Here is a 22,584-nt window from a genome sequence, read left to right on the forward strand (position 1 = left end):
GTAATTGCTCTGTGAAAATCTTAGAGGTAGATACTTCAAGAGTGTTTAATAGTTTTCAAAATCAGAGGCTGAACAAATGATGAACTTCTTTACATTTAAAAGTTTTATTAAGGCCGCCTGTTTTATCCAATTTGGGGGTTTAACTTCATACTATGTGAAAACTTTCTACAATGGTTTAGAGATTCCTAATTCCAAATTCTGACTTCAACGATTCTACTGTGTAATTGAAACTGTGATTATGAAATTGATATGGGTTCTGAAACCTACTTAAGGAAAACATTTTTATTCAAAGACTCTTGCCATTAAAAAATGGGAAGGGTTGAGGAAAAAGAGTTGGAGATGAAAAGAATTTATGAGACAAAATATAAAAATACTATATTTAGGTGACAACTATGTGAACTATTAGTTTGGAAGACAAGCAAATGCAATTTTCTATTTATTGATAAAAACAGATTCATTTCTCACTGCATTTAAGAAATCATTGGGAAATTAATGTATGATAATTTGTTCTGATTTATAAATGCTAAAGCCAGTCATACATCACATTTAGGCAAGTTTCAAGAGCTGTTGGTATTGTTTCTTGAGTCAGCCTCCTCAGTTATAACCACCCAAACCGCCATCTGCAGCTGATACTAATTTATTCTCTTTTAGATATCAGAGTGGACAGGCCAAAGATAGAATAATCATGTAGAGTCCATCCCATCTACAATTGCAGGTAACTTGCACACACTCTTTCTTTCTTTCTTTTTTTGTTTTTCATACACCCTTTTTGAAGTGTATTCTTACACAGTAGAGTTGGGATGGGGGAGGGAGCTGCTCAATTTCCTTTATTTTGAGATTATCCTGGGCTGCTGACCAGAAAATATTTTCAGTCTCCAGAGCATTAATTCATAGCCTTCATCAGCTTTGAATTAATTAGGGAAACAGTTGAGAAATCGATAGGCAGAACGACACGGTGATCAGAGCACCAGTGACATACAGAAGAGGCCAAAACAGTGAATTTTAAGTAATGACGGTTACTGGTGGAGACATGTTCATGCAACACACATGCACAGAATGAGTCATTATCACCTACGCCAACCCACAGCAGCATGCATGGTCTTATGTTAAAAAGACTAACCCCAACAATTCTCAATTTGATGAGATCAATGAAATTATTATATTTTGTGTTTCTTTGTATCTACTGTGATATAGCAACAAACAGAAGTGAATTCCAAATTTTTAGCCAAATCCAGATTTATCCACAGATACTGTCCAGTTAAACATTACTCTATAGTAGCTGCAGGTCATGCTAGTGATTTCAGACTAATATAGGACACAATTTAAAATGAATAAAATGGGATATAGAGAAATAGAAAATGACTCTCATGCATGCACAGTGTATTACTATGGTAAGCTTAAAACCATACCCCCTGCCATCCAGGAACGTGAAACTAGTTTTAAGGAAACAAAAGAGGAAAAAGTGAAGAGATGCTGTCGTGTAGCACTTTGCTAATTTTATTTAATCTAGTACTCAAAATGATTGGGCTGAAATTGGCTTCTGTGCCTCTTTCATATATTTAGCTTGATGTTTGTTTCTGTCCAAATGGTTTCAATATTTAGGAAGCGTTCATTGTCAACCTAGGCTTACACTTCATCCAGGAAAACAAGTTGATAATCGTTGCAGTGACTCAGCTGAAGTAAGAATGCCTCAACCAAATCAAACCATAATGTCTCCACCAGGCACCTGGACTAGCTAAGGGCAGCATGACGATGCAGCATAGAACAGGGCAGACAGCAGGCGAGTTAACATGCCAAGTAACGGGGCACTTTGAGCATCAGGTGACGAAGTTTGTGTTTGTACATTACCTTTGACATTGCGACCATTGTCTGTTTTGAGCATATAAGGATACAAAAAGAGAGAAATATAAAAGGAAAACTAAAATTATGCTCTATATACGCTGAATTACCTCTGTAAAAACAATGGGAGAAAACAGCATGTAATGATTAAAAATTTATCTTTGATCAAAATTAACAACTTTTTGTACCATTCAACCAAGTAAAATGCATTTATTTTGTATGATTCAATCAAGGAAAATGCATGTATCAAAATAATATCTGGAATAATAAACTCTCATGTTTAAATATGTGAAATGTCTATGATACTTAATTTAAGTGGAGGCCAACATACAGATTTTGTAATTATGACAGTCTGGAGAAAGAGACCCCCAATTGCCTACAGTTGTGGTAAAAAATTTCAAACTTGTCAGAAGTCAATTTTACATCTCTTCAACAATCGTTTGTAATATACACAAAGGAAGACTATACAACATTTTGTGTGTTAAGTACTTTTTTCATATAATTTAACTTAGTATGCTAATAAGGGAAACTTTCTAAGACCTGGATTAATAAAACAATTTGCATCATTAATCACAATTAAATTAACTGTCCCCCGCAAATGTTCTACAATGTAAATTTTTAAAATAGCAAGTATAGCTCAAAAAGCCTTTCTTAGCCAAAAATAATTGCAAGAAGTCAGTGAATGATTTGACTTTTTAAAAGGCGCATGAGATTTTCTTATTCATGTTATGACAATGAACCTCGGTGTCGGGACCTAGAATATTTAGGAAATTAGTTTATATTAAAATGGACTGTTTTGAAATCTCAGACTTTTTTGTGTTTTCAGATTTATTTTGAGATTCTCAATCTGACTCTTTGATGCACATTTGCTACTAACAAAACATACATTACTAGTTTTGAAACAAACAGGCTTAAATAAATGAAGTCATGTTAAAAACCATTCAAACATATCCCAGTTTTGAGAAATCTGTTCAACATTTTGTTGGCATCTATGCTAACACTGTGTTTCTTTAAAATCTTGGGATATATCATAATTGTTTCAGGGCTTACAACTGAAGCAATTCCAATAGTGTGGTCGATTGGATTGCTACTGTAGACTTTGTTTTGGACAGAGATGCACAGATAAAACTGTGACCTTACATGACAATGCCCTTCCCTCTTTAAGGGCTCCTGAAAAGCAAGTGGGTAGGGGGAGCACAGAGGGAGAGCTCTTTATTACACAGAAATAACACCTTCATGAGAAGCTGGGTCCAAAGCCCATTAGAAAGTAACAACTGCTTGCAAGTATTTAAAAAATGTAAATCTACTCACCAAATCTGAAATTTATACATACAGGCTTACAAATTCCAAGAAACCTATCAAAAAGAAACGCTATGCAGTTCATGCTGCTTTGACATCCTAAGGCTGTGTGTGTAGTCTGTGTCCTGGAGCTACTGAAATCTGCTCGACAGACATGACAACATAAGTGCAGTCATTAGAGGAAGCATATAGAATCATTTATAGCAGTTTGACAGAAGAATTTTAGATCTTTGAGCATGATAATTTAAAAATTGGGGGTTGTATCATATGTGTCTTTTTTAAAATTTTATTTCTTCTAATAGTGCATTTTAATTGTATCTACAAATGCATTGGTTCCTGATGAACTAGAAGAAAAAAAGTCTGGTCCTTAACTACAGAGAGTCTGAGAAGTACGTATGATCAAATGAGAGCATAATGTAAAATATTATACACTAATGTGTCTGCAAAGTATTTGAAGTTCTGTAAATCCAGCCCATATAGGATGAAATGTTCTCTACTTGAATGAACAGACCAACAATCTGAATAGAAAATCTGATGCATTTGGGGTTTAACCTGTTAACAAGTTACATGAATTCATAAAACTGAAATCAGTTTTAAGAGTTCTCCATCTCTCCTTACCGTTTCTAAAATATATCAATATTTGTAATGATAGAAGTGCAATTATCTCCAAAGCAATCAGTAATTTTATAGCTAAAGCTCTTCCAGAGAGGAAGGACAAAAATATCCTCTGAAGTTATCGATCTGTGGCCACATGTTGACTGCAAGGTTTGTAAGAAAGTGATGTTTTCTGAAAATAGCACAGCTTGGGTAGAGGTGGGAAATTGACGATGATCTTAGTACTGAGAAATCTAAATATTAAATCATCCTTTCCCATACTTGGCACTTAATCGTACAGTACTTGCATACTAGAGGCCACAGAAACTGAAAGCAAAGTTAAGTCAGACATCTAATCTAAACTACTCAGCACCACTGTCCAAACAGGCTTTGGTTATGTTTCAGTTTGAGATTCAAATTTATTGTTTCCAAAGTTGACTATGTGGCATTTCAGGTTCTAGGCAATAAGGCTGATCTCTGACAGGTCATCATGATGGCTAAAGCTGCACTCCGCTGAATGGACTAGCCAATTCTTACCTCGGCCATTTGAATTACCGTGTTGGATTGGTTGTTATTGTTCAGCCATAGGATTCACCGCATAAAGACCAAATTACACAGGTTTTCTTTTATCAGCAGATAATGACCATGCCATTACTAGTTGGTATAGAGCCTCAGATGATTAGCCAGATTGGTAATTGTCTTGTTCTTATTTTCCTTTTTTATTTTTGACCTTCTTTGGATCACTGATTAAACTGGACTTGCAAATAGCTCTTGTACTGTATACAGTTTTTCAAATGCATTTTATAGAAAACTGTCCCTTCTGTTTTTGTGACATTGATTTATCCGTCTTTGAATTTTTTCCTGCTGGCTCATTTTCTTTGGCCTTCCCTACATCACGTTGCCCTTCAAATAAAGCTCCACCACAGGATTCAATCCTAAGATTCCAGTGTAAATTTCAGGGTATGATGGTACAGGTGACTCATTCTTTCCTGATGTGGGAGGTTTGGGAACATAATGCATTAGCGCGGTCTTCTCAATGCCATGCAAACGTTTAGCAGGTACCCACCATGAAGTAAGCAACTGCGTCAGGTACCAAGGACGAAGCGCTAACTGCATCTGAGCCTCTGAGCGGGAGAAGCTCACAGCAACATAATTGTTTGCTTATCTACCAGGGCCCACTGACATATAATAAACAATAAATATGTAATGTAATAAATGCTACAATACATGTAAATACTGCTTTACACACTCAAGTGTGAAATCATTCTGTTCTTCTGGCTTGGGAAGGGAGGATGGTTAGCTATGGAGAGAAGGTGGAATTTGTACTGGGTCTTAAGCTATGAGCAGTAGTGTCAGAAGAGGCAGAGCGGGGAAGAGTATTCCAGGCAGTACAAAGTAATGAACCAAGTTATAAAGTGAGAAAAATGAATGACACACTTTTGGGAAAAGGCAATTATCTTTGTTCAGGTTTAGAACAGAGTACATGGTAGGGGAGGGAGGCTGGCAGGGGCTAGAAAGAAAGCTTGAAAAATAACTGTGGCCCTCTAATAAAGTGCTTGGAACCTTCTCCTAAGGAGCTCTGCAAGCAGGTTTGTGTCTTAAAAAGAAAATTAGCAGCAGCCTGGGGGCTAATGGCAGAATTAGAAGTGAATGCCACAGAAAGGACAGCAGGTATCTCAAGAACTCAAGTCTATGGAATTCAGAAATGTGGGACAGATGAATCCTGCAACTGGTTCACTGATTCTCAGACTCCTGTGGAAAGTTCGGTTGCTCCTCAGACTTCTGCTACCACAAACTTTCAAGGAGTAGAACTGAGAGAGGAAATGCACCTTGGATGCAGTGAATGGGTTGACTGTAGACTCTAGAGACAGGGAATCCTGGGTTTGATTCGGGTTATGGCACTGACTAGTTCTGAAACCTTGCCCCAATTAGTTATTTAACATATCTAAGCCTCTGTTTCTTTTCATCTATAAAATGGGACTTAAAAATGGTTCCTCAGAGTCCAGAATGGTAGCACAACAATGTGAACTTAATTAACAGCACTGAAATGTATATCTGAATGTGATTAAAAGGGGAAATGTTAGATTGTATATGTGGTACCAGGATAAACATTTTTAAAAGTTCATGGAACTACACTACAAAGACAGTAAACCCTAATTTAAACCCTGGTCTACAGATAATAGTCTAATCATAAAAGTAGACTATCATCGATTGTAACAATAGTTCCACACCAATGCAAGGTTTTAATAATAGGATGATATATGTGAATCTTATATTTTATGCATGATCGTTCTGTAAACCCACAACTTCTCTAATAAAGAAAAAAGCAAAACAAAAAATCTTGGGTCCATATCTCAGCCAAGATTCTGTAACCATTGTGTCATATGAAGAAATTATTTATTTTTCCATGGTTCTCTTTCCTCCATATGAAGACTACAACTAAATACCTACATATTTTCTGCAGAGGCAGAAAAAAAAGGTTCCTAACTTATAGGATTATTATGAACGTTAAATGAGAGTTAATGTGTGTACAGCATTTATATTGCCTCACACATTATAAATACTCAATAAATGTTACCCATTATCATGTCATGATGAATCATTTTTGTCATTGCCTTTTAAGTATCCTTACTTTCACTACTGGTTAATAGATTGTGAACATAAAGAGGCCAGAGAGAAATAAATGAATTCTGACTTTGCTTTTCAGGTTGTTTTTGGTTGAGTTAAAGACTTGCACATTGTTTTCCTCCTAAATTTTTCTCCTTGCCTCCCCACTCCCATGAGTTAATGGGTTTCTGAACACTCAGCACATCACATTTAATGTACCCCTGCCTTAGGAAAGAGGTGGCCAGTTAAACATCCCTGTGAAGGCACACCACTCTTTCAGCCCATTGTTTGCTAAATGCAGCAAACTGAATTATACTTGAGATGATGGTGTTCATCACTTAAGAGCATCTCCTAATAAGCATTAATTAATTAACACCTCATGAGGTAGCAGGTAATGGTTATCAGACTATTTCAGAAACACAACTACAGAAGCCAGAAGATACCAAGTTATTCATTAGTGTTCAAAGAGGAAATTAATAAAAACTCTGAATGTAGGCCTCACATTTTTAATAGACTCAATCACATTTCTTCTAAAGCATAGGATTAAGGTCAAAATAAACAATGATTTGAAAAAAAGCCTTTTCATTACTCATTAATATGCCTCCATGTGAAAAAAATGAGACGTACCTTCACTTGCATGTCGGTCTCTAAATATGTTCTTGGGGTGAACACTGAATCCTTCTATGTCATGCACAGAAGATGCCCTCCGTATACTGCAAATGCTTTCCTTCGATCTGGAATGGGTCAGCTGGGAACTGGACTGCAGCATGTCAGGATAGAGTCGGTCCCATTGTCTTTTGGGAGAGGAATGGTCCAGAGGTCCAGATATGTTCACCAAGGGGGAGCATTTGCTGGGCTGTATCAAGGCTTTAGTATCATCTGCTTCGGAGGGGCTGCAGCTGTCTTTCGTAGGAGACTTAAAGTGCTTCATGGCTACTGAGTCATCGCTGTGCTTGGACGAATCAATGACAACCACATCAGGGTCTTCTTGAGGTAAGGACTGCTTTCTGTAGGTGAGAACTCTCAGACCAGGGAACTTGAACCCAAAAAGTTTGCCTACAGATGGAGATGGGAAAGAAATGAATAAGACAAAGGATTTAAACCTTTTTTTTTTAAACAAAACAAAACATTGTTAATGCATACTTAAACACTGTGTAAAAAGAGTTATGAATTGGCACTTTAAGAAACTTATAAAAACTGTAAAAAACTTCCTGGGAACCAATATCAATTACTGCATAAGCATTAATAACAAGCCAATTTAATCATGCTCCTAATGGGGAGATATACGCCAGTGACACCAAAACATTATTTAGCTGACACGGGTTTTTTTGTTTGTTTTAAATTAAAACCCATACCCATAATACATCCATTTTTTTTAAGGGAATTTGAAGGATGAGCACAATTTAGAAAGGAAAAGAAGGGATGGGGCATGGCATATAAAGACAGACACACAGGAATGCGTATTGTGTATGTGGGGGAGGGTAATGTATTGCAAATAGGAAGGAAAGGAGTGAGGTAGGGGAAGGACTGGTTTGACATATCCTGAAAGACGTAACTGGATATAATTGGATAACACCGTGAACTGAATTTGGAGGGGAAAGGTAGGTCAGCTGTCTATGAGATGATCTTCATTTTTGAAAGGTTTTTGATTTCAGGGATGGAGTAATAATAGAGGCAAGAATTTATTTCACCTCATTTTATTTATTTATTTATTTATTTATTTATTTATTTATTTATTTATTTATTTATGTCTCTGTCTTCCCCCAGACTTCTGCTCTGCACATGGAGAGCAGCCACAAATGTTGAGACAAGGGAATGCCATAACTTTATTCTAATCGTAAGAATATTGTCTCTTCAAAATAAGTGACAAAAACAGAGACACGTGATTGCCTTCCTGTTTATGAAATCCTTTCATTCTGCCACAGAGCTCAAATCTGCTTTTGAATATCTTTATAAGAACTGGGGCAAGGTGCACCAAATCTTTTCTGTCGATGCTCTTTTTTTTTTTTTTTTAAATGTTTATTGTACAGCATCAACAAAGCAAAGAAATAAAAAAGCAACAGCTTTCAAAGCCTGCTTCAACAAGAAGTTACAGGACAGATCCAAGAATGTGTCATGGGCCACCACATGGTCTTCTTAGATTTTTCCTTTTAGTTGTTCCAGAATATAGGAGGCTAGAAAGTTTAAATATTTTTTTATCACCACAATCAAATTTTTTCTTTATTTTTTGTGAAAAATAACATATATACAAAAAAGTAATAAATTTCAGAGTACATCACAATTAGTTGTAGAACAGATTTCAGAGTTTGGTATGGGTTACAATCCCACAGTTTTAGATTTTTACTTCTAGCTGCTCTAAGATACTGGATACTAAAAGAGATATCAATTTAATGATTCAGCAATCCCATTCACTTGTTGAATCCTATCTTCTCTTTCTGACTCCAACTTTGATCTTTCTATTCTTCTCTTTAGGGGATTCGGGTTATGGCCATTTTAACTTTTTCGTGTTGGAATGGGGTAAGGAGATAGAGCTATCTGATGTTCTGGAGAGGCTGGACCCTCTAGGTTTCAGGACGTATCTGGTCCAGGGACCCATCTGAAGGTTGTAGGTTTCTGGAAAGTTACTCTAGTGCATGGAATCATTGTGGAGTCCTATATATTGCCCTAGGTGTTCTTTAGGATTGGCTGGAATGGTCCTGGTTGGCGGTTGGCAGGCTATGATAGGTAGCAAGTTCTAACTGAAGCTTGTGTAAGAGCAACCTCCAGAGTAGCCTCTCTACTCTATTTGAACTCTCTCAGTCACTGATACTTTATTAATTACAATTATTTTTCCCCTTTTGGTCAGGATGAAATTATTGATTCCATAGTGCCAGGGCCGGATTCATCCCTGGGAGCATCTCCCATGTCACAAGGGAGGCTTTCACCCCTGGATGTCATGTCCCACGTAGCAGGGAGGGCAATGATTTCACTTGCAGAGTTCGACTTAGAGAGACTGAGGCTATATCTGAGCAACAACAGAGGTCCTCCAGAAGTAACTCTTAGGCATGTCTATAAGTAGGCTAAACTTTTCTGCTACCTACCTAAGCTTCACAAGAGTAAGCTTCAAGATCAAGGGTATGGCTAATTGATTTGAATGTCCCTATAGTTTGATACACTATCAGGCGATTTCCTGATGCTAAAGGTTAATAGTTCCATATTTTTTCTCCCATGTCTCAATGGACTTTGTCTATATTTTTTGATTATCTGATAAATATACTCTAGCATGTATCCAGGCATTATATGAAGCAATACAGGGTCAAAGGATCTCTTTCTTATTCTGGGCTCCCTGTATTTCAGTTGTTCAAATGAGCTATACAGATAGGTTGAGTTAGAATATGCACTACAGAAAATTTCGGTTTCAGACCAAATAAACCTTTCTTTCTTTGGTCTGAAAGAGTATGTGTAGTTCTAAAATATAGACATTGTCTTCCTTATCCCTGTGTTCTGAATTACTTTAACCCCAACCTGATCAGCTTTGTTCTTATCTCTAAATATCAGATTATATATATATACATATATAATAACAGCTTCTCAAAATCCAGAAATAATAATTACCCCTCCAGACTAAATGTGTCTGCTATAAAAGCTTACAATCTAGGCCCCTATTTTTTTGTAAGCATTTTCTGAAGGAGACCATACCATTGTTATTCTTTTGTTTCCAGCTCATTTTGCTTCACCAAATGTCCCACACATTCATTCACATCATGGCATGCCTCACAACTTTGTTCCTTTTTGTAGCAGCACAACATTCGATCATATGTATACACCAGCATTCACCATTCTACTTCTCAGTCAGTGCATCCTTCAGCCACGTGCATTCGTCAGGGATCATGTATAGTGCCCAAAGTCCACAGTCCATCAGCCCTTCCAATTTTAGATAATTTCATTGTTCCCAAGAGAAAGAAAACCAATAAACACACCCTCACCAAATAGGAAATCTAAACCTCCTCTTAACTCTTGTTCCTCCCCCATTATTTACCTCTACTGTTGCTGTGGTAGTGCTTTCAGTTTCCTTTTGAACATACCCCATAATCTACAATAGCAATTTTCCCCCTGTACCCTGGACTTAAACACTCTTTGTACATAAATCATACCTTTGAAGTAGTACTTGCAAGAACTGATTTATTTTCTAGTGTTAATCAATGGGACACGTAGGCCTACACAATCCCTTTCAATCTTGTTCATCTTCAATATGGTAATATTTCTTATAGGCTTATAATGCAGAATGTAGGGGACTTAGAGATATATAGAAGCTAGAGATGGGTGAACGGTTAGCTAATGAGATTGAACTCCAGCGTTCACATAAACCCACTAGTAGTCAAAAATGCAAATTAAAACAAGAGAATCTTTTTCCAGTCTTCAATTTAGCAGGAAGAAAAAAAAAAACACACAGCAAAGCACAGCCTCTAGTGCTGGCAAAGAGCTCTGGCAAGCGTTCTGACACCTTAGTGATGGGAGTGAATTCTTTCATACATTTGTAACAATAAAGTAAGACTTCTACTCCTAGAAGAAAATGGAAAAAAATGAAAGAAAGCATCTAAACAGTATTCTGTAATTCAGGGCTTCCTTAGGTATTATGTATAAGAAAACCCAAAGTTTCTCATTTGAACTTTCAGTGCAGTAGTATAGGCCCACATCACTCCACAGCTTTATAATTATATATTGTCTTCCTAGTCACTTAGTCTGCGTTTTTGGGCTGCAATATTATCTATCTACCTACTTGTATATTTTAAATGTCATGGGCACATGACATTTAATATTTAAATGTCTTTAATATATTTACTAGGCTCCACTTGTCCACGGTGTATGGAGGATGGTTCTTAAGCATGGAATAACAATCAAAATCTTCCCCTGGATGGTCTTATCCACACATATATTTTCAATCATCATCTTTAATCCAGTGACTTGCACATTTATATCTCCAGCTCAGACCTCTCCTCTGAATTCCAAATACATGTATGTCTATGTCCTCATCAACATCTCCACTGAGAAGTCTTAAGGATATCTCAAGATCTCATAGCCTAATCCAATCTCATATTATCCCTCTGAACCCTCAGCCCTTTCCTTGGGTGAACGGCACCATCTAGTCATCTAAGCCTGAGACGCGGGCGCCATTCTCAATGCTGTTCTCTCCCTCACCTCAGCCCTGTATCTGGGCAACCCACTTCGCACAACTCCCCTGCTTTTTGTCTCAGACCCCATCAGGTTCAGCTGATTTCCTGCAAGAGTCAGCTAATCACTTTCTACATTTGATATTTTTGATCGCCCTTTCAAAATCATTTTTATCTTTAAAAAATTCACTTCTGATTATTTAGACTTGAATCTTCCCTAATAATTTCCTGCTTTAGGGATCAAGAAAAAAAACTCTCTCCACCCTATATAATATTTCACTTCAGGGTCAGCTCTCTTCCTTACCCTCTAGGATCCAGGCACACAGGACTTTTTAAATTCTACTGAAGACCTATGCTTCTTTCAGATTCAGGGATCCCTCTGTTTGGTACTTTTTACTCTACTTAGCTTATTCTGCTATATTCTGCTTTTACTCTACTTAGCTTATTCTGCTATGTAGATTTTAGCTACAAAGTTATTTCCTTAGGGAAGCTTTTCCTTCTCTCTAAACTAGGTTAGCACCCCTTCATAGCTTTCACCACATTTAATAACTAAAATTATACATGTATTGATTTTCCAATTAAAATTTCTCCCTACCACCTCTCTTCCCCAGACCCCACCCAACTGGAGGCCTATTTTGCTGACTATTGAATCCCTGCCTATGGTGGCTGGATGCTGTATGTATCCCAGAGAAATATGCTCTTCAATTTAATCCATTCTGATGGGTGTGGACCCATTGTAATACAATCTTTCGATAAGGCTACTTCAGTGAAGCGTAACTCACTTCAATCAGCATGAGCTCCTCTTACTGGAATTCTTTATAAGAATGAAGTTCAGACGAAAAGACAAAGCCGCAGAAGCAAAAAGCTGAAAGCCATGAAGCCCAGAAGGGAAGGGAGAGCCATAGTCACCGCTATGTGCCTTGCCACGTGGCAAAGAAGTCGTGGATGGCCAGCAGTTGATCTTCCGGAAGAAAGCATTTGCCTTAATGATGTTTTGATTCAGATATCTTCCTGGTCTCAAATGGTAAACTAATAAACTCCTGTGGTTCAACTTAATCCATTTCATGGTACCTGTGCTTTACACAGCCTAGGAAACTAAAACACGGCCCCAACAGAGTGCCTGAGCATGGAAAATGGTAAATGCACTTCTGTGAACAGATTGTAAACTAATGATGTGCTTTAATTTTGACTGTGGAAAAACTAGAATATTTCATTGCTCCGACATCTAAATTAGAGAATTTTTACCTCCAGAATATATACTAATATTCACCCATAATTGCTAAAAATGATTGATTATTTAGAACCCAATAGTTCATGGTAAACCGTATACCATGCCGCCTGTACTTGCTGAAATTCTTATTCTTAGTTTCATCTTAAAATTGTTTTTTTGCAAAAGGAATTAATTCCCGCCATTCTCATTCTTGAGTGTTCACAGAAGTGTTTTCAAACTCCACATCATCTAGTGAAGTTTATGTAAAATGTCTGTAACAGAAAATTTCAGAATTAAGCAGAGTCGTTTATTATTGTAACCTTTCATTTGTGGGCTAGTAGTTAACAGTGTTAAAAGTAATCAAAATTATATTTTGCAATATATAAACTGTAAAAGACATGAGACAACACACAGACAAACCCCAAATACATTTAACGTTAAACATTGGATTAATAAGATGTAGATGAGCATAACCAAGCTTTGCAAATAAGATTAAATAACAGTGCATCATGGTAACTGTTTTGCAAGGATTCTTACATATTTTCCTAACAACTTTTATATGCTCAAGTAAATTGCCCAGTTAAAAATCAGCGAACTGCATCAAAGTCATTTGATTAGTTTTTAATGCACTTGAAATTGAGTTATAAAGCAGTTTACGAATCAATTCTGCAAGCTCATTGCAAGGCATTGAAGATCAATGCCTACTTTTATTCATTTTTCATCAGCTGCATTCCCCTATTCCTTTAAAAACTATTCACTGGCTTTCTTAAATTAATGACCACACAAGGCATTTAGCTTGCTCCTTCGATTTCGTCCTATCCAAGGTGGTACAGATGGTCTTTTCTGCATCAGTGGATTAACCTGACCATGTTATATGCATTAAAGATTTAGTTGTCTAACTTTGGTTCATCCAGAAGGAATACACTGAGGATTTTGCTTTCTGCCAGCACCTTGAGGCATGAAATATAAAGCATAGATAAGAGTAATACTGTCATGTTTCTTAACACTGAAAAACACCCTTATAAGTTAAGTCCTCATATTTGTTTTGCAACTTGGAATAATTGAAATAGATGAGAAAAAAAAAGACTAAGGTTTTTCACACATTCCTAGAAAGAATTACAAACCCTGATAAACGATTTATATAAACATAAAACCATAAACATACCACTTCCTCCGAGAAAATACGTAGTTGCTGACATACCCCAAACTATAATTAATTATTACTCTAATGCCTTTCTTTCACAGGGCATGTCACATTTGTGAAGCTGCTGAATATGAATTTGGAAGCTGCCTTGCCTGTATCCTAGGCTATACTTCTCAACTGAGAAGGCACTCAGGTATTTCCCATCATTTTCTCTTTGAAAATGTGGTGTTATAAATTCAATCTATATGTGAAAAGATATGAAGTATTTGGCCCACAGGCAAATAGGAAATCAGGGTAAAGTCACAATAAAACGGCAGCTTCCTTGATTTAATTTCAGTTTTACCCAAGGTTTGGTGTTTTCTTGAGTAACAAATACCCACATGAGAACCTGATGAAAGCCATAACCTTTTCCTCAAAATCAATGTAGATAAGCAAATAAATGCAATTTTGATAATGATTTCAAATTGCTAACTACCCTTTGTCCACTAAAGCTCTTTCATTGACCTCCCCTGGGATCTCCTCTGATTAATTAACTCTTAATATTCCTTCATTGTTTAGATGTTGCTTCCATATTGTTGCCAACCGCATTTTTCATAAAAAAAAATTAATAGCCTCAGCTACATTTTCTACGGTATAGGGCTTTAGAAATGGTTTTACTAAACTCTCCCAAATTGAGAAGGTCTTATTTTAAACTGTTATTCTATCTCTCTGCCTCTCATGACTTTGGCAGCTGGTTCTCATCCACTAGAGTTGGAACAACACTATTGCATCAATTTTAACCTCAAACAGTGTTCTAATTTTAGGAATATATATAGAAATATTAGAAATAATAATCTCTCACAGGAAAAACAAATATTTCTGAACTATCGTCTATCTTTCCTACTCACTGGATTTATTCACAGCACAACTGCAAATTCTCAATGATTACAATGCCTTATTTTCTAATAATTCCTATAAAGTCTTAGACCTTTGCTTCTCTAATAAGATTAAGACTAAAATCCAATTAAACAGAAATTAGAAGCAGTTCAGTTGTGTTTGATGCTGCTTAGTTGAATTATGGACATAGAAGGACATAGAAGGAAACAGAAAGGAACTTCAGTTGAAATAGTCATGCAAACTAGAGAATATACTGTGATGTATCAGTCAGAGTTCTTCAGAATAACCCAATCAATAGGAAATTATCTATCTATATCATATAGATATAGATATATGATTTATTATAAATAAATAAATTGGCCCATTGATTGTGGGGGCTGGCTAGTCTGAAATCTATGGGGCAGGCTAGAGGCTGGAAATTCTGGTAAGAGTGGTAGTGAAGACTGGGGTCTGAATTCCTTGGGCTGGAAACTCAGGAAAGAGTGGAGGATTCAGTCTTGACGCAGAGTTCTTTCTGATCCTTGGAATCCTAAATTGTCCCTCTTAAGACTCCTAACTGAATGGATTAGACCCATTCACTTTATAAGGATAATCTCTTTTATTTAAAGTCAATTGACTATAAATGCTAATCCCATCTGTGAAACACCTAAAATCACAGCTAGGCCAGTGTTTGACTAAACAGCTGAACACCTTAGTCTAGGCAAATTGACATATATAAGTAACTGAAGGTGAGAATGATAGAGGGAGGAGGGCTGGGGGCACAAATGAAATCAGAAGGAAAGATAGATGATAAAGACTGAGATGGTATAATCTAGGAATGTCTAGAGTGTATAATGACAGTGACTAAATGTACAAATTAAAAAATGTTTTTGCATGAGGAAGAACAAAGGAATGTCAATACTGCAGGGTGTTGAAAATAGATGGTAATTAATATTTTAAAACTTTAACTTATGTGTGAGACTAAAGGAAAAAAATGTTTATTTGGTACAAAATTTATATTTTGATGAGTGCATTTCCTAATATAACTTATGTGGACAGCTTAATTGAACACCATAATACTTGGAACCTTGAGTAGGGCATGTAGGCTTATCCAGAGTGATGCCCCGATAAATCCCAGAGTGATTTGAACAGTGAATAAAAAAGTATTTGCAAAGTCCCCTTGGGGGGATGGTGAGAAAGGGGGAAAATTCAACTCCCCCAAGTGGAGAATTCTTGATATTCTCACAAGCAGTGGAGACAACCAAAGCAATAGGCTGAGTCCCTAGTCTTGGGGTTTGTTCATAAGAAACTTAACCCCACAAAGGATAGGCCAAGTCTACTTAAAATTAGGCCTGAGTTACCCCCTAGAGAACCACATTTGTTGCTCAGATGTGGCCTCTCTCTCCAGTCAACACAAAAAGCAAACTCACTGCCCTCCTCCTCTCTACATGGAACATGACTGCCAGGGGTGTGGACCTTCATTACAACGTGAGACAGAAATCCTAGAATGAGCTGGGACTCAGCATCAAGGGATTGAGAAACCTTCTTGACCAAAAGAGCAAAATGAGACAAAATAAAGTGTCAATGGCTGAGAGATTCCAGAGTTTAGAGGTTATCCTGGAGGTTATTCTTATGCATTAAATAGATATCACCTGTTCAGTTAAGGTGTAATGGAGAGGCTGGAGGGATCTGCCTGAAAATGTAGAGCTGTGTTCCAGTAGCCATGTTTCTTGAAAATGATTGTATAATGATATAGCTTTTGCAATGTGACTGTGTGCTTGTGAAAACTTTGTGTCTGATGCTCATTTTATCTACCTTATTGACAGATGAGTAAAACATATGGGTTAAAAATAAATAAATAATAAGGGAAATAAATGTTAAAATAAATGTAGTAGATTGAAAGGCTAGTGATCAATGAAAGGGAGGGGTAAGAGGTATGGTATGTATGAATTTTTTTCCTGTTGTCTTTTTATTTCTTTTTCTGAATTGATGCAAATGTTCTAAGAAACGATCATGATGATGAATATACAACTATGTGATGATATTGTGAGCTATTGATTATATAACAAGAATGGAATGATCATATAACAAAAAAAAAGCAGGAGAAAGATCAAAGGGGATGGTGGAGTTACACAGAGAAGGTATAGTTGAACAAACAAGTATGATTGCTGAATCATTGTATTGATATTTCTTTTAGTTCCAGTGCCTTAGAGCAGCTAGAAGTAAAAACCTAAAATTGTGGAATTGTAACCCATACCATAATGAAATCTGTTCTACAACTAATTGTTACGATGTGCTTTGAAATTTATTGCTTTTTTGTATATGTGTTATTTTTCACAAAAAACAAAAAAAAAGTATTTCTTCTAGCCTCTAGTGTTTTAGAGCAGCTAGAAGAAAATATCTGAAATAGTGGAATGGTAACCCATGACAAACTCTGAAATCTGTTCTGTAACTACTTGTTGCAGTGCACTTCAAAAATCATTGCTTTTTCTTTCTTTTCTTTCTCTCTGTATATTATGTTCAACAATAAAAAATGTTTTTAAAAAAATTAAAAGAAGAACTACATAATTTCTTCTTTTACTTATATAGTTCATTGAAAATGAGGAAGAGATATTTTTAAATGTCTTGGTCTCCAAACTTGAGGAAGAGATGTTTTTGCAAATGAGTAAACACTGACCATTATGTTGTAATTTGTCCCTAAAATAAGTTATTAACTTACTTTAGCTTATTGCTTCTCAATACATTAGCAAGCTTGGAGATTATGACTTTTAAAAATAATGGGCACTATGGAGTGGTCTAACGAATTGTAAGGTTCATTGTCATGAAGTTAAAGTTTGCCTCACCCCTCCGTCCAACTAATGCTCACTTTTTGAACACTTATTTTATACTGGGCATGTGCTATGTTTGTACTATATAGAGCTCATTTCATGCTTACCACTGCTCTGTGAGTTAAATACCTTTATCCCCACCTCCCACCCCCCAAAATAGCCATTACATGATAAAACGAGAGGGCGTGTGTGGAGGTGGCAGTGGAAGCTGTAAGTGGAGAAATTTCCCCTTGCGAAGTATTTGGGGTTGAGGGTGGGCATCTTAGAGTAGGTTCTTGAAAAGTCTGCACAGACTGCACAACAGTTTAATGGGGACTCTCAGGAGATAGACCCATAGGGAAGGAAGGAAGGCAGGACTGGGCAGAGGGAGTTAGAATGCTATGCAACTGCAACTAAAACTTAAGCCAATCCTAGGAAGCTCTGGAGCTGGGCCCTTCAGTGTTTTCTCAAACAGAAGCCAGGGTACCTGGCCTTTATACCCCCACATCAGCCAGCCATTGGTTATTACCACCACATGGGAAGGGCCATAATTTTGGGTGAGGTAGTCCCTTGCCTTTGGCTACAATTCCAAGTGAGGGGCAGAACTGAATGCCCTCAGTGGATACCCCCGGCTGCTGGCTGTGGGTGCGTCAGCCCTGAGGAGGGGGTCAAGACTGAGTGCCACAGTGTCCAATATAGATAGGGAACGATAAACACTTTTTGGTCTGGAAAAAAAATATGATCTGAATTAAATCTGCTATCAACCATTATCAAGAAAAATAAGGATTTTTAAATTTATACCTACATGCCTTTCCAAAATTAGGGTATTCACAAGTATGGCCCTTACATGAGAAGCCTTAAAATACATGGGGCGTCTCTCTTGCCAGAAAGCCCTGGATGTGCAGAGAACACGGCTTTAATTCCTGGGCCGAGGACAACCAAATTTGATGGAAGGAATGGCACATCTGCCTCTTCTTTTTAGGAGAAATTTCTACAGAGGCACCCAGCATGAAGCTGAAGCTTCACTACTCCTAAATATGAAAGGATGTATGTGACACTGCCCATGGGCTGCTGGAGCAGCCCAGAATATTGTCCAGGTAGGCTGCAGTTAGCAGTTAAGCTGGGAAAGAGACACATTCAGCATGAACTCAGCCCTGATCAAGTGGCTACCCTGATGAGTGGGTGACAAATGGGTGGTACAGACAGAGCAGTCCTGAAGTTTGTCATAATGAAAGATCTTCAGGGAGCCTTCTGACCTAGTGAACTTGAAGCTAAATATGGGACCCTTTAAAGAACATGATGTCAGCAGGAATGCCTTGGATAACAAGAATCCTATGGCAGTTGCTAGGGAGACAGATAGCCAAAGAAAAAGCCAGATCTTACAATAAGGCAGTAAGTGTAGGACCACACTGTAACACTGGAGCAAAGTGAGCCTACCACCTAACAATTCACAACACAAGGTGCTGAGGTCGGGGGAGGTTAGTGTTGCAGCAGACTTGAGAAAAGTCACAGAAGCTGCCGCAGTAACAGAATCAGAGAACTTTTTGTGATCAGATTCGTAAATGCTGATGACGTCTGAGAGGCACTGGGTCCCACCCGGCACAGTGAGCATGAGAATAAAGCAGCAGCAGACATGGGGTTGGGATAAAGAGAAAAGGCAGAAGACAGGACAAGGCAGTGGAGTGCTTCTAGCCACCTAAGGTGAAAATACTTCTGAGAGGAGGATTGGAAGTTCAAGCAGACCGCCCCAGTATTACATGTATCTAATTAGGTTTCTAAGATAGCCATTTAATAAATCAATGCCTGATTCATCCAGACTGCTGTTTTGTTTCTTTTAGATAGATTTCTTCCTTTTCCAAATGCCAAGTTAGAGTCCATTCATTTGCTGACAAATAACATCTTAACTTAGATTGATCTTGGATGAACATGTCATCCTCACATTGACAAGAGACTGTCTTGATGGAGTGTTCCAGGCACAAATAATGTAGGCAGCAGTTCCCAAATGCTGTATGAATAGGGATTTTCCCTGATTTGAGTGTTGCTAGGTAACACAATCTTCCAAGTGATACTCACATAGGGACTCTCTGGTGTGGCTACGCTGATTTAGGAGTTTATTAACATTCATTGTTAATGAAGGGATAATGGATAATTTTTTCAACTACCAGCAATTCTCTTCATCTTAGAAATATGTAGGTTGCCCAAATCCTAGAGGGGGACAGGGATGTGATATAAAATCCTGTGGCTGAACATCGCCCTGATTTCCTTCTGCAACCATGTCACGGTTCCTGTTAGCTATATCAAATCTAATCTTTTAAAAAGGAGACTTCCAAATACATGATAATAGTAAACATTAGTTACATGGTAAACCCTTTAATTAAATTCATCTGAATAATAGATTGTTTCTATAGTAATGTGCACTGAGTGGGAAACTCTATATTACCACCGCAGCTCTTCATCTTTGAATTAGAGAATGACTTTCAGCTCCAATGGAGAGCAGTAAAAACACTGTGAATGCCTTTTTATAACCAGCTGTACAAAACATTTCTTTGTTCCTTAGCCTGAGGTCTGAAAACTGAGATATAAATTTGAGGGAGCAATGTAACTATTCAGACTAACATACATTTTATGTGTCAGTTATTCAGAGTATTGAGCCCAATGCACACGAATAGCTTTTTAATGACTTAAATTAGCTAGATAATTACATAAATTATCAACTGTATTTTGTGTGTATAGACTTAGCTTCAGGTGATGCTTTTAGTGTAACACAAACTTTTAGTAAGTAGAAGAGTGAAATTCTAGAGAGTATAATTTTAATGATTTCAAAGATAATGGAATTGCCCTTATGGTCCTTAATAGGATTAAATGGGAAAAGTTCATTTTTGAAAATTACTGCGAGAATAAGATACTCTATCAATCGAATTGAATTGAATTTTATATTTTTAATGTTTGGTTTCAGTTCATATTTGTTTTTATAGTTTTCGCTAAATATTGCTTAACTTAGGCCAGTGGTTCTTAAACTTCAAAGGACATCAGGAACACCTGAAGGGCTTGTCAATGTACAGATCGCTGGGCCCCGCTGACCGTTTCTAAATCAGTAGTTTTGGTGCAGTGCCCACGAATGTGCATTTTAAACATGTTGCAAAGTGCTGCTCCTGCTGCTAGCTGAGGAACCACACTCGAAGGGCCACTGACTTGGACAATCTGGCTAGTTCCCCTTCAGGAGGAAAAAGGAACCTTATTTATTCAGAGTAAATTAATTAATCATTCATTTATTTGAACATTCTACAACTATAAACTGGATGCTTATATTTTACAAAATGGGACTTGAGTATACATGGGAGAAATTATATGTTCCTGCCATAAACTGGAGCTGATGGCTTACTGGCTCTTTTAGATGAAGTAGGAATTCTCCAGTTTTTTCACAGACCTTACTTGGCTCCAAATTTTTATTCCTGGCTTTTTTCATTCATTTATATTACTTGCCTACTAGACAAACAGATGTGACCAATTCTGTAGTGCAGACAGTTTTGAGGCTCCATGATGTCACTCTTCTGTCTTATGTACAGTGCTTTAGCATTTTTAAAATTTTTAAACAATAGAGAACCACTGAAAGAATATAAACAGTGGAGTATTGTGATCTGATATGCAATAGTACAGCATATGATACAGAGGAAAAGAGGCTTATGGCAGGGAGACCAGTTATGAATCAATGCCTCAGTCCACGAAAGAGATAGCGAGGTACTGAACAGGGCAATTGCAGTGAGCTGTATGTGGGAGACATCTAGGAGATATGCCTGGCAGAATTTGGCCACTCTGGTCAGAAGAAAAAGATCAGCAAGACATTTAGAGGTTTGGATTTGGTGGCTTAGATGATGACACCATTCACAATGTATGAGAGCAAGACTTTTTGATGAGGTGGGTGTGGATTATGATTAGAGGTGGGAAGACAAATTTTAGCTTGAAATGCTAACTCTTCCAGAAATGCCTAGATCTTCCAAAGGAAGATGTCTAGTTGGCTGTTGGACATATGAGGTTTTAGGGAAGGGAAAAAATCTAGAGAAAGGTATGGGCTACAGCTACTGATTTGTGGAAAAGGCTTTATCCCATAGGTAATAGATAATTTTGCTCAAGCCAGGTGTATAGAGAAGGTGACAAAAAAGAGAATACTGAGAGCAGCTCCTGGGAGATAAGCTTCATTTAATAGTAAAGTAAAAAGCACAAGGAAATGGTCCTGAAATAGCTGTCATAGAGAGTGAAAGAATCAGGGGAATATGGTGTCATGGAATGTAAGAAAAGAGAGAGAGGGAGTCTAACTTAAGAAGGCAATGTAAAGGGCTCAACACAAAGAGCTCAACTGCAAGGGGTTCAGGAAAGAAAGCAAGAGAGAGAACGAGTAAATAAGGGTTGAAACTCCAAAAGCTTATAGGAAGGGACATAACATAAATGAAGGACACAAGGTATAAATGCAAAATAAGGTGAGATGAGGTCTGCTGCAAACTGGAGGGTGCACACTCCGTCAAAATAGGTGGCCAGCGTTGTTTATTGTGAACATGTGGGAATGTGTAGTCAGAAACCCTTGTTTTTTTCAAAATAAGCGAGATACCCTAATTTTTAACATCATTTCCCAATTTTTCAATATTGGCAATAAATAATCCAACTAATTAAAACCTTAATAAAATATGTGATACAAAAGAAATGGCTCTTTTAAGGTACAGGCTATCCTTTTCAACAGCCTTAGTATTAGCAAAAGGTGAAGGAGCCAATAGAAAACATTGCTATAGGTGAGGGGACCACTTCTGAGGATAGCTTTTGAAGCAACAGAGAAGGGAATGGGCCTCAGGTGGAGATCTGAGCCTCAATTAGGGTTTGGCACCAGGGAGTGAGGCATATTTGTTGAGGGTGCACTGATACAAGGGGTTCCTGTCTGATGCTCTCCCTTGCTCTGAGGTGTCCTAGGTGAGGTTATCTCTGTGGAAGTGATGGGATGTGTTGATATAAGAGTCATAAGAAACCTGGTGAAGGTTCACAAAACCTGCTAGAGGAAAAGGTCCTAGGAGCTGAGAAAAAATTAGGATCTTA

The 22,584-nt window shown here is 37.4% G+C and overlaps 1 protein-coding gene across 1 annotated transcript in view; it reads right to left on the reverse strand.

Annotated features, from left to right (window-relative positions):
* KCNH7 (potassium voltage-gated channel subfamily H member 7) overlaps positions 1-22,584 on the reverse strand; it is a 495,299-nt gene that overhangs the window by 131,619 nt on the left and 341,096 nt on the right. The window contains exons 4-5 of the mRNA XM_077151943.1: positions 6,967-7,395; positions 1,849-1,869 (exon numbers count right to left, since the gene is read on the reverse strand). Coding sequence (XP_077008058.1) covers positions 1,849-1,869; positions 6,967-7,395 — 450 coding nt within the window. The remainder of the gene's footprint in view (positions 1-1,848; positions 1,870-6,966; positions 7,396-22,584) is intronic.

The sequence above is a fragment of the Tamandua tetradactyla genome, chromosome 3, assembly GCF_023851605.1.
Source record: "Tamandua tetradactyla isolate mTamTet1 chromosome 3, mTamTet1.pri, whole genome shotgun sequence".
NCBI lineage: Eukaryota > Metazoa > Chordata > Mammalia > Pilosa > Myrmecophagidae > Tamandua > Tamandua tetradactyla.